The sequence below is a fragment of the Danaus plexippus genome, chromosome 7 (genome assembly GCF_018135715.1).
Source record: "Danaus plexippus chromosome 7, MEX_DaPlex, whole genome shotgun sequence".
In the NCBI taxonomy this organism is placed as follows: domain Eukaryota; kingdom Metazoa; phylum Arthropoda; class Insecta; order Lepidoptera; family Nymphalidae; genus Danaus; species Danaus plexippus.
The window spans coordinates 1842006-1866746 of record NC_083541.1 but is presented as its reverse complement, the minus strand read 5'-3'; the positions used below and the strand labels follow the sequence as shown (position 1 = coordinate 1866746).

Genomic DNA, 24741 nt, shown 5'->3' with positions numbered 1-24741 from the left:
ATACTTTATTTATATACAACTTTATCTCGCGAATACAACGAAATTGACTTAGCTAGTTTTCTCTCTGCCTCTTATTTAAACTTTAATACAATGTGTTTCAGTTTAAATTTAAAAAAAAAAAGTCCACATGTAAAAGAATAGAAAATATCCGCATAATATTTATTTCACCTAATTAAATATTTACAATCTTAATACCCACTAATTTTTTGTAATCACATTTAAATAAATCTTAACAAATCTCCTATGGTAACTCTCGTGGTAACTAAAATAACACGTATTTGGAGCTTACAACCGTTTCTTCTTCATTGTGGCTTCACCTATTAATTTAGAGGATCTCTTTAACAAATCGCTAGACTTGTTGATCAACTTATCCATTCTCTTGTTGTGTAAATATTCGACGGCACGTTTAAAACCGAACCTTAAGACGATGGATATAAGACTAAAAATTATTATTATTGACAGGAAAAAAACTGCAGCTATATCGAACATGTAATATTGAATGAAATTTAGATCTTTAGCTGGAGATTGTAAGTGATAAGCTCCTTTGTGTCTTATTACGTACTCCGTCCAATAAATAGCCCGTTCCAAGGGTGATTCCTTTTGATCTCTCAGGAGTGTTTGTCTAATTTTGACTTGCTTCTTATATTTTGGGTCATTGATCACTTCTTTGATAGCTTTGTATAGTTTATCTGAGGTAAGCTGCTGAAGATCTAACTTTTTTGCAAACCCATCGAGTTCAGCCTTAGCTGCGTTTGCGTCGTGGTCGCAGAAAACTGGTATACTGATGATGGGGACTCCGTGGTACACCGTCTCGAACATACTGAGAAGACCTCCGTGAGTCACAAACGCCTTTATTTTCGGATGACCTAGAAAAATATTTATAAATATATATAAATGAAACTAATATTTTCGGATTACTACGTTTATTTTATTATTATTAAAAACTACATGCTCCCGACGTTTCGGTGACTTTCGGCAACCGTGATCAAGAGCAGACGTGATGTGATTTCGCAAATTGCTGCAAAGTAACCGAAACGTCGGGAGTCCGAAAATATTAGTTCCATTTTAATGAATACTCACGAAAGTCTTAGATCTCAATATATAAATAGTTATGATAAAGTGTTTGTGATACCAATAGCAAAGACAAATATAATCCAATAACCTCCGGATAGGAGCCGAATAATGTACCAGCGTCTTGAAATTTAATTACTTTCCAAAGCAACATGACGTATGGAATTATTCAAATTACTCCGGAAACATAATATATATAGGGTTTTGCATAACATGAGACGTAACACAGTATGAGATATTGACGATATTCTCGTCCGTTGTCATATCATATCACACTTATGGACTTTATAGCAACGATTTCTCTTTGTGATTTATTATTTGTCACGCCGCTGACCGTTTTTTATAGGAAGTATTACGTAAATATCTTACGAAAATACCTGATACCATATTCACACTGTCTACACTTAAAGATTCATTTCCTTGTATTCTAATATAAATCTAAAATCATATATTGCTTGGATTAAAACTTTAAATTTCTTACAAAATCTTCATAAATTTAATGTACTCTTATAGGAAATATTTACAAAAAACAAAATATTTATAAAACAATTGACCGTGACCGGATTTATTTTTCCATGTAAAAATTCTTACCTAATAAATCTTGCTGTGGTAGCCAGTTGTATATCCTGGTGTTGGTAGGTATGTCCGTCATGTTTTGCTCCCCGTCCTGTTTCCAAAGAACTCGCTGCGGCAGTCTTCCCAACGCCTTCACGAACAGACGGTGCGCTGATAATGGCATCTTGTTCGTTCGAACTGATGATCCCATAGATACGTACACAAAACCAGCTTCGCCAGCACCAGCTATCCACTCTTCTAAACCCTGAAAATAGGAAATTTGGTTAGGTAAAGAGAGGAGCTTGGACTTTGGAGGTGAGCGTTTAACGCGCGTCAGTTAGTTGAAACTTTTGAAACTCCCCTCCCTGCAACGTGATGGACCCGGCATCCGCACGGTGAAGCCATTGAATGAGAAGTTTCGTCTCATACTTCAAGTAAACCATTTCTTTTAATGAGTTTTATTTAAACAACTTTACAAAAACTGAAAAAGTTCGCCCCAATTGCAAAATGAGACTTTATTTATTATCCTTAACTTCGTTTATATATTCAATACCGTCTCTAAAGAGATGCTTAAAAAGGGGATTATAATTTAAAATAAACTACTATATGCACAAAAATTTTTGTTAATTTTGTATGTGGCGCATCTAATTAAATATTTATTTAATAGTATACATAAAGTTTTATGTTTGTTTTCAAGCTTCCGACTCAACTCTTAGCCCTTGGAGATTAAACATACAAAATAAAGAGTTTCATGACAGTTAATTTAAACAAAATAAAATTACTTACCGAACTTAAAACCTTGGGTTCCTTGCAGTGAATACAGGCTACTTCAGCAACATTTGGTAAAAACGGCCGCGGATACGAAACCGAATAATGTCCATTTTGGAGAATAAAACTGACATTTTTGCCCATATCATACACGTGAGGGATCTTTGAGCCAAAATGTCTCTTTAAAACTCCTTGCAAAATTGTAACACTTGCGATGTGCCCTAACATGGCTCCAATATTCCACATAGTATTGAGTGTTCTATCTATGAATCCCATATTATCCGTGAAAGCTTTGGCAAAAATCGGAGTGACAGAGTATGGTGCCGGACTACCGGAAATACTCGTTGGTCCTGCGTAAAATCCCACCGTATTAATATACATGAAAGGCACTTTCATTCGATAGACAAGGCCTAAAGCGCACTCAGGATATGCCCCGTCTAGAACAATAAGATCGTAATTCCTTCCTGATCTCAAAAAGGATTTTGTCTCGACGTCGCTTAGAAAAGCTTCGCATGCCTGGAAAAAAACATAAAACTTATTCCTTTTGTAATTAATTAGCTAAAACTGATTTTTCAGTTCTGTAAGGTCATACAAACAATAAAAAAAAATGTTTTTTTTTTAATAAGAACATAAACATTTTAATTCTGGTTCATACCTCATAACCATATCTTATAATATCCATATATGGCAATGGTTCTTCACCTCTCATCCTTGCACCCACCAGGTCAAAGGTCATATATCCTCTTACAAAGGACATCAAGCCTTCCGGAGTGATCTCCTCCAGACCCTCAATATGAAAATCAGGCGTGAAAGGACTTATTAAAGTAATATTGTGATTCCTGGAAATTTGTAAAGAAAACAGTCAATAGCTGTCATCATGCTCAATGTTAAATAGAAAAGTTTCTGCAAGTAATAATTTATAACACATAATAACAATTATAATATCCTTATTGATATTAAGTATCAATCGTTTCTTGTAAAGTTATCTTTAAGATTTCATAAAGTTATTTCAATAAAAAGTTATAGCATTTATAATTTAAAAAAGGGGTTTAAAGTTTATTTTAAAACAGTCCAATTTTTTTACAGTATTTTGTAAAATAATATTAAGATATCATAGAAACCTTCAACATAAATGGCCCTAGTTTTTGCTTACTTTTTCTTTAAAACTATCTTAGGATTGTAATAACATACCTTCTAAGCAGACCTCTGGCCAGTTCCAAGAATGGTATTTTATGAGATTTTGTACCTCCCATTGTTATCATGAGTATATCGCTGCCAGACACAGATGCCAATAAGATGGGCAAACATAATAACCATCTTGAACACCCCTGTAAACAAAAGATTCGTTTTAAAATAAATATTACGAAACAATGACAAAACAGTCCACCTAATACAAAACCGCCTTATGATATAATATGATTTCTGTATAAAGCTGATTAAAAAGGAAACAAAAGAAAATTATAGTCATATTGATCATCTAAAAAGAAGAGACGAAAAAACCATCATCCAGGAAAAAGAAAGACTGATGTTTCCGCTTTTCAAAAAAAAAATCGGTTAAAATACGTAAGATAGAAATATTGTAACAATAAATTAGTTTAGAACAATAAAACAATTTAGTTAAAAAATTAAGATCAGCATAATATGATTGAGTAGATATTAGGAATTAGCCAAATAATTCTATTATCTTCTATGACTAACTAATGCCCTCGAATTTCGGGCACAAAATCAATATGTATGAAATGTTTGGAACGTGCTGGAAATCGGCTGTTGTCTCCGGATAACAAACGGGCGGAAATATCAAATAAAATAGGTACCGTGTATTGCGATATTCATGCCTTAGATTTCCCACGGCATTACATTATTATTTCAAAACAATTCTATTCGTCAATAGATGTATGGGTTAAGCATATTTGATAATTTATTTACCGGATAAATAAGGAAAAATAGAGCTTTGTCTGCAATGCTTACGTTTGTTAGCGATGTCATTAAACAAGCAGAAACTTCGACAATCTTAAGGTTTTTTAAAAGAAATATTTGTTCAAGGCGACTTTCTGAGATTTGTAAAGTTTTTATTAAATCATTGATATTAAAATATCTGTCTCAAGAATCGACTTAACATGCGTGCACAAGATATTATATAAATGAAGTTTTACTTTTCAATTCACCAACTTTTTTTCAGCAACTTCAAAAAAATTAATACCGAATAGTACTTAGACATAAATAATTTCCCAAAAAAAAAAAATTTTTTTTTCGTCATACAAAATTATTTTTAGGGCTAAATATTTTTAACATATTTATGTATTTCTTATACTATTAGATAATGAAAAACATCTTTGCAATGTTACTGACACGAATAGTTACACGCACAAACGACAGTCTGTCGAAATAATCGCAGATAGCGATGGAGGCATAAAAACATGCATACAGATTGTAATAACGCAATGTTTGACTTCATCATTGCCTAGATACAACAAATCCTCAAGTATTTACAACTTTAAAGACATTTTGCACTCTCTTATTCTCCATAACCATGTTCACTTGACACATCACATAGAGTAATTATGGAATAAAAATCGAAAAATAACACTCTTTTTGTGTCAAGTTATTCTGTCATTTGATTGCTGTTCGTATCAGGACAGACTATCGATTTGGATTAGACAGTCTTCTCACAGAAGTCAGCGGAAATAGCGCTATAACCAGAAATTCCATTATTGAAATGTTCCTTGTCAAATTTAAATAATCTTTATGTTTAGTTGGACCTAGATATTTATCAAGCTGAACATGGACTAAGTAATTCTACAACCATCACATTGTCTGTTTATTAGTTTGAAACCTTTTATTGAAATAAAATGTTTAAACTAGAAAAACTACAGTCTCACCATATTAAATAAAAAAAGATCTTCAACCGAATACAATAAATGTTACTTTCCAACTAAGTCTAACTAAATTTCATTCAGACCAGTCTATAAAGTTTTTCTATCAAACTATAAAAGTATACAAATTCTTTTCCGTTTGCCTTTTTATATCTAATTCCTTCATGTAACCTTTCTTTTATAAGTAGTCAATATTCAGATAACTTTTTATTTAATAAAAACAGATGTGTTAATTGTTCAGTCGCCATCTTTAACCAGAATCCAATAACGCACGATTGTTATATAACATAGTAAAAACTAACATCATCTCCTACTTATTTTTACTCCTAGTTATTATAGTGATCGTAATGCATTACACTTTTTATTCCGGAAAACTTTTACTTACACGCGATAAATCTAGCTTCCTGCAAACTAACTCCAGTTATTAAAATCATTAAAATTTTTATGTCGTGTGTATGGTACAATGAACAAGAAGAGATTATAAAAAATGCTTTTAAAGTAATTTAAAATAAAACATAAATTATTAGTCATGCATTCATGCATTGAAATTAAAACCCGTCATACAATAGATGCTGTACCAATTCTAATTTGTCAATGTCTTTAACTCTTTGCATTGAATGCTTAAGTTGGTAATACCGCTTAAGGACATTTTATTATACCAACACAAAGATAATGACTTCTTTTCACAGTAGTATATTGTCAAGTTACAATATAACATTTGTTTAATCATGAGAACATTTAAATGGATCTGGTGGCAAGTTTAACTGAGGTCGAGATGCCCACGATCCTTTTAATGTGTGCAGTACCTATAGTTTTGAAGCACAACCTTAAAATTGACATCGTATAGGCTCATTAATATAATCGTAGAAATGATTAATATTTGAAAGATTGATTTTTTAAATGTTCTATTTATATACGACGTAAACTTGATATTAAAAACCCATTTTATAAAAATAAACTTAATAAATTTTATTCGATTAAAATTATTGTCTTTTTTGTTTCAGCCATTTAACTTTCGTTACGACTTGATTTCCTTAAACTTTAAGGCGACCTAAAAAATTAAAAATTATCAACCTTGCCCGGATCTCTTACGGAACCAATTATTCGTTATTTAATATCATCCGCATCAGTTACTTGGCTGGCCTTAAAATATTTTGGTGATAACATATTGCAAGTTAAAACTTAATTTTAAAACTAGTTACAAGAGAAGTTTATTTATCGTTAATAAAATGTATGTTAATTATTAATCAACATTTTAATGTATATTATTATAAGTTTTGGCTATTCATATATTCATAGTGTGAAATGTGACATATCTTCAAGGTCACGTGTCACGTCACGTGTGGAGGTTCTTAAAAATCCTGTTCAATGTGAACTGGCCTGTTTGATTTATTATTCATTATCCAACCTCGATTAAGATATAGTCGCGAAAAGTCATAGCCATTTTTGTATAGGTTTATTTAAGCACAAAATTAGTCTCTTTAAAATATTAATAGCTTCAAACAAAAAGTTATGTTAATAATTATATCTATATTCATAAAAAATGATTTTTTTTTTAAATTAAATACTCAAATACTGTTTTGGACAACTTACCTCTCAGCTACACTTCACGTGTGGCTATGTTACATAAATCGCAATCAAACAAGGAAAACTCCCGCAATTTAGTTTTAAATAATAATTCTATTAAAAAATATTCAGCCACTTAAGTATAAAAAATTTAAAAGGTTTGTCGACAAATTTCAAACTTAAACTAAATGATGAATGACCTTTCAAACTATAGCTTGCTTAAAATTCAAATATCTTTAGTGAAATAAAAGACATATGACATGAATATAATCCTACCAACAAAAATATTTCAGAATACTCAGTTTACGTGACTTCCGAATACAGTTTTAAAGATTTCCATTGATTTTTATTTAAAAGGGGTGAAGGCTTATACTGAGATAGTGTGTTAGTACCCACAATTTAATGTCCTCCTTCCAACAGGTTTAAATGATAGTCAGGCACTATCCAGTCGAATTAAAAAAAACTATAACTGATAGTAATTCACAAAATACGGATGTACTGAAGATAGACGATATATATTTTTCCCAAAAAAGTTTTACCAAAAAAAAAAAAAACATTAAAAAATTGTGGTACTATTTTTTTTTAAATCCATTCAATTGAAAATACTAACAGTGTAATTTTTCAATTTGCTGCAAGTCTTTTTTAATTCTAAACCTACATCGCTTAAGATAAATATAATCAACTGTATCTATATTATATTATAGTATTTATTATTTAAGTTTGAAATTCTTTCCTTAGGATGTTACATAAAAATAATATGACAAATAATGTCCAAATTAAGTGGTTATAAAAATAACAAATGTAGTGTAAAACTTCAACTTACAGGATATTGCGTCCCAGTACATACCTGTTGCTTGAACCTGATCGTAGCGTCAATAATAATTAAAAATGATAAAAAACCAATGACCAAGTTCTATGGTATTTATTAATGAAATAAACAATAAAATATTGCTCTAAAAATAATAATAATATGAAACATATTTATAAGAATCTCTTCTTCTCACACAATTAAACTAAAAATTAAAAAAAGGGTACAATATTTTTTTCTTTTATTTAATTTTCATTTATCTATTTGTATGGCTCAATTTATTAACAATATAAATAACATCACTGTACAAATATTATCGTTACATAAAACAATAATTAAAAAAATTAAAGTAGGGACTCGATAGCTCAATATTCAAATCGTCTGGACACCGATCATTTTACGGTCCCGGATACGACTACCGAAAAAAATTATATAATACGACAAAGCGTGGCATCTGGCTAATTAACTAACGAGTGCTAACTTTACTTAAACCTCGCAATTACGACGATGAAATCAAGACCGGTTTTAGCGATGAGATGAGCTTGTGATAAAAATAATTAAGGACTTTTAACTACTGGTTATTAAAATAGAAAGCTGATAAGCAAATATAACAAATTATGCCTCACATTTTATATAAAACATACTGATGTTTCAAACTAATTGTTCATTTTATTTATACTGCTTTAATATATATTGATTTGATTTCAAAGTATCCAACTCCTCCTAATATAAGAATTATAAACCTATGATATCTAATTTATTTAAATGTCTCTTTCAAACGATATAATTTAAAGTACAAAAGAATGAGACAGATAGATGGCGTGCTTACAGCTAAATTTAAAAAAATATATAATACACTTTTACTTAAAACATTTTGTTGATCCCGAATCAATAGTAAGAATTTGTATGCTTATTTAAAATTATAGATCAAAAACGCCGTCTCAATATTTGTTAAATGTCGGAACGAGAATTGGTAAAAAAAAACAAACGGCTTTAAAGTAAAAAAGCAAATAGTGAGTATATTTAAAAAAATATAATAAATAAGAACTCCTTATAGTAACAAGTTTAATAAGTTTACTTAAAAATCTAAAAAAAAACCAGTTCTTTTAAACATGAGCTAACGTCACGTAGTTATAGGACAGTGCTCAAATACTTCGTAATATATCGATAATATTATAAAAAACAAGTTTATCAACTCTATTAAGTAATAAAAGCGTTTGAACTTCCCATCTGTTCATTCGATTTCGATTCAAAAATCAAATTAAAACGAAATTAGGTACATACATTTGGGCTGTCAAGAACTTCAATAGAGAATTATTTAAATATGCGCAAATTACGAATCATATTGAATTATTTTAAATTAATAAATTCATATAAATCTTTTATATATTAATTCCTAATTACTTATATAACCTTTTTATACAAACTATGATCAATATCACATTATCCTTACGTGCGTTATTCTTAAAAAATACATTTCTCAGGTATGTGAGCAGAAAATGACGCTGCCCTCAGACGTTGTTTATTTAATCAAAACAGTAGTTTTTTATTCAGTCTCGAGTTTAAATTAGCATATAGTTGACAAAGGTATAACAACAAGAAAAACATTTAAAAACCCTTTAAAAGAAAGTAATAATTTCTGATTACTACGAGTATTTTATTATTTTTAAAAACTACATACTCCCGACGTTTCGGTCACTTTGCAGCAAACGTGATAACGGGCAGACAGATGAGAGATTAAAAAAAAAATACGCGTAGTAATCGGAAAATATTAGTTTCATTTAATACTCGCGGAATTCTTAGATCTGATTAACTAAAAACCCTGATTTCTATACATCGTAACTTACACCAATGATTCTTCTCGCAACTACTGTTGACATATATACATGGCATACGTACATACATATAAATGTATCAGTTTATAATCAATTCTTTGTTTCAGCCTAAACTTAAGGCTATAGCCTATACTTTTAAATAAAACTGACATTTTTGAACTTATGTCCCGTCTTTATTATATTAAGATTCCATACGACATTTCCTTCTGTTCGTTAAACATTATTATTATTTAGATATCTTGAAGGCTATACGTATTCAGTAATGTATTAAATTATTCCTATTTTATTTTTTTTTAATTTTATAGTGATTGAGGAAAATAGCAACATAAGAAGGTCGTATATATTCATAATTATCTCTTAAAAACTATTTAAGAAATAATTTTCTATATAAAAAAATCGTTTGCATTAGTCACAGTATAGCTATGGAGTCATCAGAAATGACACCATGAGCGAAAACGGGTTATTTTAAAGATATTTAAGTGTCAAGGTCTCGTAACAACTACAATAACTTTGTAACCAAAAGGTATTATTATGTTTAAATAATTAGTTCAGTTTAAATAACAGACAGTTAAATATAAATGCTTTAAATATTTTATTTTGTGAATTCCAATATAATAACTTGAAGACAAAGGCTTTCTGATCATATTTGAAATATAAATATTGGATTAAAAATAGAAAAATAAAAAGTTTCAAATCTCTATAACAATGAAACTGGTAGGCAATAATTGTTTTCCTTACCGTAATTTTAACATCCGGACAAATTGTCTTTTATGAATAATAGACAATTGCGGAAGGAGTTTATCAATTATAAATCTATTAGAAAGGTATACATTATCTCGTGAAATTTTATTACAATAACCGAGCGAAATGGTATGATTTAATTGACAGAAAACATACCATGTAGTTAAATCTACGAATTTTATTCAGTACATTACGAGATCTAAGACCTTAACGATATATATATATATATTGAAATAAGACTAATATTTCCGAATTGTTACACGTTTTTTTATTCTTCTGAACTACATACTCTCGACGTTGTGAAGATGACGAGGTGCCCGTGATCACGGTTGCTGCAAAGTAACCTAAACGTCGCGTCGGGAGTATGTAGTTGAAAACGCGTAGTAATCGAAAAATTCTTGTTTTATTTAGTACATCGTTTTTAATTAAACAATGCTTCGAGATTTGTCAGTGAAATCAAAATTCGAAACGTTGTAGTGAAATAACAAAAGTATTTATATAAATTTCGCAACATATTATACAATTTTATCATTTTTTTTTAACGTCGCTATCTGAAGGCTATATACGGATATCTTAATGTAGCTGGACACGTCTTGTGCGGCTCTTATTATTTATGAGTATTAATATTTTTTTAACAACAAAATTATTTCAATACCTCATTCCATATTAATTGATTGTCAGAGGCTTAAAAAAAATACTTTTTATAGTCCTACATCCCCGTCATAAAAATTGTTTATTTGTGTTATTTACGAGTGTAATTGTAAATTAGTTGTTTCGCTACTACTGATATATGTACTTCATGTTAATGATGAATAATTTGTGTGTTTTTTTATGTAAGTTTATGGAATGATCCGAAGTTTGTCACTTACTATTCGGATAGATTAAAATAAAGCATTTAAGTCTTTTTCAGTGTAAGATTACTTCTAAACTATGTACCTACAAATAAAATTTTGATTCTAGAATTTTTGTTTTGTTTATCATAAACAGATTCGCTGTAAAATACAGCATATATTTTATATTAGTATGTTTATAAAATAAATAATTTTCAACACTCATTCTCTTGACGGTAAGTTTAAATCGATGATACATTTTTATTTGTTTATATGTATATGTATGTGTGTGTGTGTCTGTGTGTGTACATTCAACTAAACTATATTCATGTGAACAATTTTAAACTCTAAACAATTTTAAACTATTAACGCTCCGTATAAACTTGCGATGGAAACTTTGTCAGTCTACACAAGTATTTTCATGAAACATTCGAGTTCACGCGGAATAAAGAGAGAAGGGTAAAATACACCCTTTCTTCCGTACAAAATTTTAATGTCACATTAATTTTTATTAATTTGTTTGGTAGTTTCTTACATACATGAAGTGATCTCTAATATTTATTTAGATGAACTTTTACGCGTCTGAGGATTTATTTATCACTTATAAAGAAACATCTTAAGAGCATTTCAAAAGACAATCAATTTATAAATGCAAGAAATTATACATGCATTTTATTTTTAAATCGGAACATTTATTTAATAGTATTCTTGTAAAACTCATTATTAATTACAAGTGTCGTAAAACAACTTCATAGCATACCGTAATAGTGGAATCACTTCCTTAAAACCAAAGTAAGAATTAAAGGGAAAGGTAGGTATTTACTGGTATCTATTACAAGTGCAGTACTATAGCCACGACTCACTTATGAAACTGTAATCACTGCTGATTGTTTTAACAAACGTATATATTTATGTGAAGAACAGCATTATTTCGGTTGAGCATTTACGAATTAAATGTTAGAAAAATGAGAAACTAACTAATAAATGGGATGTATCATCAATAACTGAGGGATACATACATACTACCGGACTTAGTACATACAAGTCGTTGTTAACAGCTACATATAGTTGGGGACATATAAAATTTTATTCCTCTTTGTGCTAACTCTGAATTTGAGCTTTGATTGTTTAATAAACTATTACGACTATTAAGACTATCATTTTAATAACATGTAATATGTTTGTTTCAATAAAGTATATTAGTGATATACAAGAAAATATCACATCCCTTTGTTTTAAAGCAATATTAATTAATGTAACTTAAATTTTAATGCACAAAATTTTATTAATTTATAATACAAAATAAAATCATGTTAATCTATAATCATACAATTACAGTGTATGCAGGTAAGCACGGGCACTTTGTCCTTCATTAAATAACTGGTAGTGTTTAAGCTAGAATGCAAATATTATGAAAACTTTATACTATTATATTCTTCTGATATTCTCAAAAGTAACACTAGTCTTCACACAACACTATTATTACTTCAGAATCGCGACCGTGACCGCAGTGAGAGTAACTTACTTTCGCTGCAGCTTCCGATTAATTTCAAATCTTTTCTAGACTCTATGTTTTGGACCATTGAGTTCCTTCTCCTGTGTACTGTAAGGTTATAGATAGACCAATTGAAATAATATCATAATCCCACCGTCCATGGTTTAGTTTTGTCTGATAACAATTTGCGTAATCAACAAATTATACAACATTATGCACAGCAAAGGTCACGTTACATTAATTGAGGCTTACGAGATTTAACTTTCGTTTCAACTACAAAATCTTATTGATACATGAATAAATTTTAACAGAAAACAATTTTTAGCAATGAAATCGCAGCGTAGAAAAAAAATATATAATTGCATTCCTTTATAATCCTATAACACAATGACCATCGAACCTAATAGGGGTTGAAGTACGCATTGTGATGGACTAATGAGCTATTAAAGTCATCATAAGGAAACGGCTGATTATAAGTCCGATACTATTTTATTTGGCCATAAGGCCGTAAGCGTTTTGTTTTGTCGCCTCCTTTTAGTTTAATGTCATATTGTTGGCTATGCTATAACGAATCTATATTTAATTGCTACGTCGCCATATTAACTCCACTAACATTCGGGCCTTTTTATTACACAAACGCACATGCACACATTTACGTCACTAATTTACAAAACTAGAATGAATGTTTGTTTTGTTGACATATTTTTGTTACGTCATTATATTACATGACTGTCACGAGGCCGATATTCACGAGAGTGTGTATCACACATTCTTATTTTAATCGCTATATTTAAACGTAATATTCTTATAAGACACTGTAATGACTTCTTTTTAAATTACTTATATAGAAATCACTTGTTAATACTATAACTGTCACGGAAATTGCAAGGTGTTGGACGCTACCGGCCTATTTAAGACCTATTAAAATTTTGGGAAAGATGTAAGGAATTGTTTTTGCAGAAATTCCCATTTTACATTTATTATTCCGCAAAACTTTATATAAATTTCGTTGGAAGCGTTTCGGAAACGAATTACAACGAATTCGAAATAAAAATGAATAAGTTCTGATTGAACATAAAATAAAAGAATCTCAATTTTGAAATTCGATTAATAAGGACCGGTTACACAGCGTGAAATAATATCCAAAGATTCGGTATAAAAATATTTTTTCTTTTAAAAAATTCAAATGAGAACTCACCATTATACAAAACAACCACTTAACACTTCAATCCAACTCACTGTAATACCAACATCGAGTGCACCAAACAGAGATCTGCAAAAAAATAATATAAAACTTAGTGAAAGTCAGCAGTTGCGAGATTTGACGACGCTTTTTTGATTATATTTTTTGTTGCGCATCGGAGAATGGCAGAATAAATTTAAATTATAACAGAATAATTACAATGAAAATCACAATTATGATACAATTGTAATAAAATCTATGTTATGTACATATGTGTAATCGTAATTAGTTTTCAAATTATAATCTGACACGTTGAACACCAAACATCGAGACCCACTTTCGATTTGTATGTTGCGTAACGAATATTGCTTAAATATTTTCTGATGCTTATTTTCCTTTTATTTTTATAGATAGTAAAATGTTAGCATATATTTTTTTCTGATAGAAATAAAATATTTATGTCTTGACACTTGAATGTTTATTACAGCTATTTGTTAAGATATTATATGTATAACGTATTACGGATGAATTATATTTACTGTCTAAATTATGAAAATAGGACATATTCATGCTGGCATCCTTTATTTTACTTGAAACGTTATATAGTAATGGTCAATTTTGTTTACATACTTAGAACCATATTAACTATTAACCTTATGAAATTTTAATGTAAATGAAATAAATGAAAAATATTTTTAATATAAAATAAGACACAAAAAAAAACTTCCGTTTGTTATAGGAGAATAAAATTAAATGTAGAATATAAAAGAAATAATAAGCTATAAGCTGTGCTTTTAAAGACTTCATTAGTTTTAATTGATAAAATATTTATGATATATAAAAATATCTAAAACACGAAAGAAACGACTACGATAATTACTCTCTACTGAATTAATAATCTAAAAATATATTACATATTATATCTTGACATAGTTTATTTACAACGGACACATACACACGGTGCGTATGTGTGTGTGTGTAAAAGAATTATGAACGCAAAATCAAACTGATTGTTACTTTTTAGATGTAACAATTTATAGGAAAACGATATTATCTTAAATAAACATCGGCCAGCGTTCGTTGAACCTCATTTAAATTAAATATTCAAACCGAAACTTTAGTTAAGAATTTATCATGTACTTGTTACATTACGCTTACATGATAACATACTTAATAAATAGAATGTAACTCACATTATATCTTATGTGCTTAGATTTAAAGTTAATAATAGATTAATAGATCGGAACAGTCAAGTCAGTACAGTCCTTAAACATCTTAAGTGAGACCTTAGCAATAAGCTTATACACAATTTCTTATTTTTTAACTCAATGAATATTATTTATTCTAAGTGTTTTTGTTTAGAATAATCTAAAAAAAAAACACATTTTAATATCTTAAGTTATTCTAATTTACAGTCTCTTGGTTACCCAGACTGTGAAATTTGAATTTTTACTGTTTATACAAACAAAACCAGAATAATTACCAGATGCCAGAAACTTTCTACCATCTGTTAATTCACTCCTAATCTGAGTTTATTAAAATCTTTAATAGTGAATGTTGCTTTTGCTTACATTTAACAAAAGTATAAAGAGAACACTCGTATATATTTTAAGTTGGTCAAAAATATGTATGTTACGTACTAAAACTGCCAAGAGTTCTGAAACTCGTTCTAAGATGTGACGAAATAAAAATTTATTCGCTACATTCCAGCCACATAACAAACGTAACCGCAAGATAATTTCACTATCTATATGCCTTTTTGTTAATATTTATTATATTTCAAGAAACTATATATTAATTAATAAGCCGTGAAAATAAATTTTGTATTGTCTATTATTATCACAACTAATAAGTCCAATCAATGTTATAAGTTATAAGTGAAATTAGTTTTATTCACAACTAAAATCACTGGATGGAAATGGATAAAAAATCCATAAAGTACTTGTCTGGAAAGCAGGCTACGACGGAAATTAGGCAAGCGAATTCGATTCCAGAATTCAAATCACAAAAGATACAATCTCAATAACTAAGAGATAACTAACAATAGATAAAAATATACTTTTAACAGTTTATAGGTATACTAAGATTAAACTAAGAAAAGAATAAATTTCTATTAATTCCTATCATGTCATAAAAACCAAGTAAACGACCAGAATTATAACAAGTTTTGTATCATACAAAAATCAAGCAAAACAAGAATCCATCTAGATAAACTTATTGCTTAATAAATTATATAACACTATAACAATACTTTATGATCGTTTAATAGAATGTACATCATAAGTTTTTCCTTTCTTGAGCAATAGAAATCTGAGACCTAACACAGCATAAACCTGTCAATGGATTTCCTGCTTTTTCCCCGGGTACTAGAGCGGTAAGCTTATGCAATGGCTTACTCAACACGGCTTCTATATGAAGAATCTGATGGATTTTATAGCTGGCCGTGAAATATGAATGTAATACTTTAAAGAAATTATACAATTTAATGGCGTCTAAGACTTTCGTGGGTATTCATTTAAATGAAACTAATATTTTCGGATAACTAGTTACGCGTACTTTGCATCAACCGTGATCACGGGCAGACGAGATGTAAATCAAAGTAACAGAAACGTCAGGAGTATGTAGTTTTTAAATATAATAAAATACGCGTAGTAATTCGAAAATATTATTTTCATTTACACAATTTTATTTTGCAAATAAATTTTAAATCACCTTCAAGTTCAATCACGATACTTAGTCGTCCTGCTGTTTAGGAATAGCCATTAAGTAAATTTATAAAATAAAATAACCACAGATAATACTGTAAATTTATTTAACATAATAAACAATTTATTTAAATTTAAAATTTATTTAACGTTATTTACCATATCGATAAATAAGAATTACGTGAATTATTTTTTTTATTTTAAACACAATATTACGGAGAAGATATTTTTAAACCCAAGTATTTATGGACAGGGCATTTAAAGTTGCGGTTGCGTTGTAATTAGTGTTTGACTTTGAACATTAAAGTTAATATTACAGTAAAAAAAAAAACAATAAATAAATATTCCTTTATAGTAACTTAAATTTTAAATGTAGCACTAAAGAGTGAGAATAAAATTCAAAATTTCCAAACGAATTTCGTTCAAACGAAAGCTAGGTACGAAATAATTAATCGTCTAACTTCGTTGCAGGACTCGAAACTTTTGATCCTCACTAAATAACTTATTTGCAACGAAAAATTTATGAGCCTTTAGCAGTAATTTATATAATTATTTAAAAAATCTGTTCTGTTTAATGTTCTTTAAAAAAATGCAGTGGTGTCATTTTAATGCTTAAGAAGATATTTTTCGATAATTGAGACAAAATATTATATAATACTCTAGTCTTATTTAAGTATACCCAATTATATATTTTATTATAACTTTGTAATATCACTAATTCATGTTATTATTTTCTATAACATTTACTTTATTAAAGGTTTTACATTTTAATACAAATTTAAATACTTTTTTAAGCAAATTAAATATTAAAAATTATCAAATAACTTACATGTATTTGAAGTGTATATAAATATATTACAATAAACAAACTATCACAAATCTGCGCGTGCGACCACTTCGCGCCTTCGCCACTAACAGAGCCTCTCGCCCCACGTAATATTGTTTTCAACCAAGTTTGACATTTTCCTAATTAATAAAAGCAAGTTCAAGTTTAATTGTACTTAAATTTTTATTAATTATTATAACTATAAAAACTAAACAATATACTCTTTGAATTCACTAACATTTTGAAGGTTATTTACATTTTAAATATTAATAGTATAAGAGTTATGTCATAACATATTAATTTATTTTCATAAATTTAGTTACATTTAGAAGAACTTTGAACAGTTCGTGTGATTTAATTCTTATAAAATATAGACTAAGTATAAATCATAATCAAGAAACAGAGTGAAATATAGTTTATTGTTTGTTTATTGAATAATAACAAACTTTTCTCGTCTGAAATCCATTTTTCCCGCAAAACTGTGACAAGGTCGGTGTGTGTATAATTGTTTCTTAGAATAATCTCTTATCATTAACTTTTTATAAATTATGTTGTAATTTTCAATATTATTCCCGCTCCAAATTGTTTTTTTTTTTATAACACAAAAACAAAGATCGTTTTCATTCAGCCATTCAAATATGGTTGACCTACGTGACATATTTTGATGTATGGTCGTTTTAATTATATATGATGATATTTTTAAAATATATTTTTTTAAACAAGCATCATAATAGATACTATATATGTATCTAAATTGAGAGTTACGAAGAACCCTTAAACACAAGTCTGATGGCATCGTTATGTTTCCACCTTTACATTAAAGAAAGTGAACTTAACAATTAATACACATACGTAAACATACAAACAGTTGGTACATAGTTTAAAAGAAAATGTTTCTTAAAGTAAATAAGATTCTTTTGGAATTATTAAATATTGTTAAAACTTTTGCAGACGTGTTCTGAATATTGATCAAACGTCAATTGGATTCAAATTAGGAATCCATTTTTAGCATAAATTGATCAACAAAATGGAAAGTGTATGGACACAAGCTTGCACCGTCATATATATAATGTGCATAGGTTTAGTTTGACAAAAAAAAATTAAGGTAAGCATGGTGTGTTGTTTGACAGTCGACATAAATATCGTTTACTTCAAAAATAAAATCAATTTCATTGTTTAAAATTTTATAAAAAAAAATATTTTCTTAATAGATCCAAACTTATCTTCTTAGGATTGTATACATTGATGCTGTAATATATAGAGTTATTTTGTATTCTAGAATGTTGAAAAGAATTTATAAAACATTATACTTGTAGGGATAGTTTTGAAACCATTTGCCTGACGACATATCAAACCTATTGTTAGATTTGTAATAATTTTATGCATTCTTTTTGAATGATAAATAAAAAAACAAGAAGCATGCCCTGTAACCTAATAAAAAGTTTGCATAATCAAACAACATCTTCAAAGATGTAAGCTATACGTACGATTCCACGTTTTTATATAAATACTTTAAATAATTACATAAAAATTAATAGCACAATCATAGACAGACCTATGCTGTAACATATGTCAACTAATATATTGTTATTTACTTTCAAATGCTTTCTAAAACAGTATCTACAACTAGTGTACAACATTAATTACGAACAGCAAAATAGAGAATTTACCCGTTTAAAGCATAGTGAAGTGAAACATTACAGCTTACGTCATTTGATTGTTTTTAAGTTCGACTTCAAGAAATAATACTAAGTCTTCTATACGAAATACGTACTCTGTGTATAAAAGTGCGTGTGTAAAATTGATTATCCAATCCCCATAAACCACTTTATATATGTATATATCACAATTTGACTCTAAATATTCAAATTGATGACCTTGTACTACCTACTTATTGTAATACCTATTCACTGATATAATTACACCTGGCTGGGTTACTCCATCTTAGTAGCAAGCGAAGTCACATGTGACAGTCAGTCGTTTATTTGCTTCTACTTTCACTGTACAGGTATTTTTTATGATTTTTGTTTTTATTGTGAATGGAAATGTATTTGCTAAGACGTGTTACGAATAAAAAAAAACTCATAACTTTCCGTTCTACAACATTGCATATATGTACAAGAACCAGAAAATAGCAATTAAATAGCAATTTAAATAATAAACTAAAACTAAAATGTGTTCTATAAAGGAATTATCAATAAAAAAATTTAGTTAGACTAGATATTATTTAAATGTTAAGTTATTTGAAATCACATCAGTATTAATTCTTGTCATTGTTTTTCTGCGAAAACTTTAACACTGTTAGTATTTAGTTTGACAGCCGTAACTCACACTAAAGATAAGAATAATAGTCTAGTGAATGTTTGCGTTGCAAACTTATCAAGGTTCTGCCCAACACTAGTCCTCAAGCAAGATTTTACATAATACAATAAAATAGTTTTATTCGATTTAATTATAAACGATATTTATTGGTAAGTAAATAAATGAATATAATAGCTAATTTGCTATCTTAATTCGTTAAGAGTTATTGTCATTGTGACAAGACATTTAATAGCAACTAAATGATTATAACAACAGAGTTTTAAGAAATAAGATAACTCCGTAATCCCGACGCTAATTGGATTTCACATCAATCGTGAGCCATTTGGCAATCTTGTTTTAGAGTAAATTAATATAATTTTTAATAAAGACAACGAATTGTATTCTATTATAACGCAATAATTTTTGCTCATTCTATAAGATTTAGTTTATTTCATCTAAGTATGAGAATCGCTTTTTTCTTGCCTATAATGTCTTTCTTTGCAAAAAAATGACAATGTTCTACTTAATTCATATTAAGAAAGTATTTGATGAAAATTTTACTTAAAAGAGCAGGAATAGAACTTAGTTCTTTTGGAATATTGTGTCCCATAAAAACTCTACTTTTTATGACTTCAAAATTAATTTCATACTTATAAAATTAAAGACTTATTTGGTAACTTATATACTAATTGAATTAAATGTAACTCAGTTTGTCTTTAATAATATAAATTAATATTTTGCATAAAAATTAAAAAAGGCATCATATATTTTAAATTTATATATGTAACAATAGCCAGTCCACGGATACCAGATAAAACTACCTACAGGTATATAACATTGCTGATAACTTTGTCTATATATAAAAATTTAATGTCTGTTTAGTAATTTGAAATTAACAGTTCTTTAAATTTGTATTAAAATATATATGATATCCAAATCAGAACTGCAACTTTAAAAATTTTAATTCTTTTGTCTGCCCATCTTTTTATATGTTTGTTCTAGCTAATCTCTGGAACGGCCAGATCGATTTTGACGGCAATTTCCTCGTAGGTAATGTCAAAAACAGTGATTTAGGCTATTTAAACAATTTCAAAAAAGAGAAACTTCTCAATCCGGTAAAGTGTTCCATTGAAGAATGTTTTGCTAAATTATTTTTATTATCAAAGGGACATTGTTCTAAGGTAGTTCCACTGGTACCAAGACTGGATTTGTTTAACGTATTTTGGAACATCGAATGAAGTCACAATGTTAAATAATCGGATCGCAAATAGGATATAATGTGATCAAAGCCGAAGACAACAGCTAGTCTTTAATAACACATTTGTGTTTAAATGTTGATATTGACATTAAATTTAACTTAACTTATATATTTATATAAATAAAGTATAGTAAAGCTTTGTGTTACTGTTTGTTGAATCAGACTACCGAAGTTAACAAAACTACAAAATATTTATTTATCTTTAGGTGTAAGTTACATAAATACAGAATAATCATGATAGTTAAATTTTTTGTACATTTTTTTTCAGGATTCCATTTAATAAGAGATCTTCAAAGTATACATAATAATTTAGATCACTTTAAGATCAGTTTTAAGTATTTAACTTTTTTTGGAGCAATATTTTCTAAAATCTTTAAAGATTATATAAAAAATTGTGATTTAAAGAAGCCATTTGGATAGATAATGACTATATATTTAAAAACAAGGTACAATGTATTCAATCAACATATATACTCCCGTTGTGTAAAATATACACCTTAAATAGCGAATAAATAGTGATAAAAATAAAAAAAAACTACTTAGGTAAATATAACCGTGTTATCTTTAATCATCACTGGAATACACCAACTTCCTTGATAACAATGATTGTTTTCGCAAACAATATTATATTTCAAATTTATATTAAATCTATAAGGTCCTCAAGAAAACGAATCGCGTTTTAGGAGTGCAATAGAGACTGTACTAACATATAGCTTGCCTAGGTAAAAATCAAAATGTCAAATTTTCTCCTTGACTTTTTTTTATATTATCCTACCAAGTACGTCGCGTAACTATCAAAAAACATCGTTAATTTCACGCTATAAAAAATCTAATATTTTAATGGTATTATTATATTAAGTTCATTTAATTCACGTCTACGCAATGTATAAATAGCCACATGTTTAATTTTTGTAATGGCCGAATACATAACCGCCTTGTATAGAAGTTGGTTTAAACACGAAACACAAATTAATAAATTTCCTAACTTAGATAACTAATTAAAGATAATTTAAAGTCGCTTTCACTTTGAAAACGAGCAATAAGATCATATTTAAGGTTATTTTTTAACTTAATTTACTAAGATTTAAACTGTGGTAGTAACAGATTTCAATAACTTTAAACTTTCAACAGAAATAAGATTGGTCAATAAAGAAAAATCTAGAAGTCAATCGAGCGAATAATATTGAGAAACTGCAATTGACATAGCACTGGGTTCATTGCATTTAAGCAATTTGAATTGCTACAAGTATATAAGTAATTACTTACCTTACCTTATTTCCTAAATATTAAAATATTATGTGGGGTTGAATATCCATATTATTTCAACTATTAAGGATTTTTCGTTATTTTTTTTGAGTCAAATCGAATCTATTTCAATATTATATAGTACAGATAATAAGAAGTTTAAAATTTAAAGGAAAATAATATAATAAAACGAGTGTACTTCATTCATTATTGTCATTTATTAATTTTAACATCAGCGCCATCTGTAATAGTAGCTGGAACCATCACGGAACTAGCGCCATCTATTGGTGGATTGTTGAATAGTTTTAAATTAATAAAATGCTCCGAAATATGTTGCTGTAATTCATATTTGAGGCGAAAACTTTGAGTACACTCCATGCATCTGAAAATAATCACAAAAATCTTAATATATTTAGTCGGCGGTTTATATTTTGGATGCAGATTTATCTTCTAATAAAATTAACATCGTCTTAGAAAATTTTTCTTGAAATTTCTTTTTATTCTCCACACAAATTTCGTTGGCCATGATAATCATGTCAATTCCATTATTATTATAAAAAATATTTATTTAACCAAGTAAAAAAAATGTTTTACAAACATTATCTATGCGAGATATTCTTAATTCGTTATAAATTATCTATAGCATACTTATAAGTTTTATCTCCTAAATGCACACGACGATGTTTGACGAGGTCGTTGCTTTGTGAGAAAGCTCTTTCGCACAGATCACATTTATAAGGCTTTTCACCCGTGTGACTTCTATAGTGCCGTTTCAAATGATCCTTGGTTGTGAATCTGGGAAACAAGGTTTAACTTAAAGTGGTTGTACTGAAATAAGTTGCGAATGTTGAAAATAGAAATATATAGCATAGATTTTGTATTGAAGGCTATGATAGTAGGTACAATACATCAAAATATATATATATATATATATATAATATATTTTGATGTCAATAATTATGTACATAGTTAAAATAAATGAATTAAATATCTAGTAAAATGGGAAATTTTTCTAAACTCACTTCATAGAACACTTATCACATTGATGAGGCTTCAATCCCAAATGCTTCAACTTGATATGTTTCGTCAAAGAACTGTTCTTGGTGAAGGACGATCCACACTGATCACACGTACAATTCCTCTCACCTGTATGTGTTATTGTATGGGATTTTAATTCACCTGTAACATATTGAAATACTTAAAAACATGTACCTTCAACCCAACCACGTAATACTGGTGTTATAATTTGTCTTAATAAAATAAAAATTTCCAATAATTTACAATATATAATATTTTTTCAGTACCTATTTGTTTTCATTGAAATGTAGGTAATATTTTGTAAACAAAGAAACATCCTGTTTACCTTTACTTATAAATATCTTTGGACACATTGCACATGCAAACGTCTTCAAGCCAGCATGCCTTTTCATATGCTGCTTAAAATTTGTGCTCGAATAGAAACTTTTTCCGCATGTCGGACACAAGAAGGCCTTGTCGATTGTGTGCACCCTTATATGTGCTTTCAGAGTAAATAAATGTGCAAACGACTTTGAACAATATGTGCATGTATGTGGTTTTACACCATTGTGTTTGTTTAAATGCTCTTTCAATATGTCCTCGCTAGGAAATGATTTAGAGCAGACAGCACATTTGTGTGGCCGATTGATTTCATGTATTTTTTCATGTCTTTTAACATGACTGACTTTTTTGAATTCCTTGCCGCATATACTACATGATAATATTCTGCCTTTCTTAGTATGCTTGATCATATGTGCGGAGAGGGATTTAATTGATTTGAATGTTCTACTACAGATCTCACACTTGAATTTAATATTATCTGTATCATGTGCTGCATCCTTGCTTTCAGTCTTTGATGCCGTCGGTAATAATCTTTTATTGACTTCACTTGACTGTGTTGTTGTTTCATTTGCCTTTATATTACATTTAATGTCTTTATTAGTGTTATTATTATAATTTGGTTCAGTCTCACTTCTATCCTCTACCTTTGGTTGAATATCGCCATCAATGTAATTAACATGCTCTATTTTTATTTCACCTAATTTATTATCCTCACTTGAACTGCTGTATAATCTGTTGTACAAAGCACTCTGAAGTTTCTCATCAATACTTTCTGCTAGTTTTCTAAACTTATAAAAACTTACAAGACAATTGTAGCAATGGAAACATATCTGCTTCGGTAACAAATCGTCTTTAGTGATCTGAAATTATTAAAAGTACATTACCATAACTTTAAAACAATAAATTGCTAATTTAAAAACTAGTGACACGTTTTACAAATATCGTGGTTTATTTATAAAAATCATACACACATTTATATTAGTGCAAGTAGCCAAAATATGTGCAGCACTGGTAGAATTAATTTCCATAAATATACCGAACATATTAGATCTCTCTTTCATACAAGTTCGACAACAATTATTATAACTTTTGAGATCATCGTCTCGCTCCATTTGATATAAAATACAAATTGTTTAACCCTTTAAATTTGATGGAATCAATAAAATTTATGCCATCAAATTCAGATATAAAAAGTTACAACTTAATAGTTTTCTATTGTAAATTTAATTTTATACTTAATTCAATCATATTTGTTTTAAGTTTGACAGTTTATACTTTGACGTTAGTATTGTAGTCTTCAAAAATATTTTTATCCTATTTAT

The 24741-nt window shown here is 28.6% G+C and overlaps 2 protein-coding genes across 2 annotated transcripts; both read right to left on the bottom strand.

Annotated features, from left to right (window-relative positions):
• Positions 1-130: 130 nt before the first annotated feature.
• On the bottom strand, positions 131-17352 carry LOC116770953 (UDP-glucosyltransferase 2). The gene is made up of 7 exons (XM_032662599.2): positions 17260-17352; positions 13741-13815; positions 3586-3722; positions 3050-3233; positions 2413-2910; positions 1663-1891; positions 131-866 (listed from the first exon to the last, which is right to left on the bottom strand). Exons 2-7 carry the CDS (start codon positions 13741-13743, stop codon positions 286-288), a joined length of 1632 nt encoding a protein of 543 aa, XP_032518490.2. The 5' UTR covers positions 13744-13815; positions 17260-17352; the 3' UTR covers positions 131-285.
• A 4907-nt stretch (positions 17353-22259) lies between these two features.
• LOC116770831 (zinc finger protein 501-like) lies at positions 22260-24671 on the bottom strand. The gene is made up of 5 exons (XM_032662456.2): positions 24391-24671; positions 23424-24279; positions 23083-23239; positions 22709-22855; positions 22260-22442 (listed from the first exon to the last, which is right to left on the bottom strand). Exons 1-5 carry the CDS (start codon positions 24529-24531, stop codon positions 22274-22276), a joined length of 1470 nt encoding a protein of 489 aa, XP_032518347.2. The 5' UTR covers positions 24532-24671; the 3' UTR covers positions 22260-22273.
• Positions 24672-24741: the final 70 nt, after the last annotated feature.

Excerpts from the sequence above, each read along its gene's own strand:
- LOC116770953 (XM_032662599.2), bottom strand. Across the intron at positions 2,911-3,049 it reads TTATAAGATATGGTTATGAG|GCATGCGAAGCTTTTCTAAG; the intron begins GTATGAACCAGA and ends GTTTTTTTCCAG. Across the intron at positions 1,892-2,412 it reads AACCCAAGGTTTTAAGTTCG|GGTTTAGAAGAGTGGATAGC; the intron begins GTAAGTAATTTT and ends TCCTATTTTCAG.
- LOC116770831 (XM_032662456.2), bottom strand. The coding sequence starts at position 24,531 with ATGGAGCGAGACGATGATCTCAAAAGTTATAATAATTGTTGTCGAACT. Across the intron at positions 24,280-24,390 it reads CTACTTGCACTAATATAAAT|ATCACTAAAGACGATTTGTT; the intron begins GTGTGTATGATT and ends TAATAATTTCAG. Across the intron at positions 22,856-23,082 it reads TGTGATAAGTGTTCTATGAA|ATTCACAACCAAGGATCATT; the intron begins GTGAGTTTAGAA and ends CTTGTTTCCCAG.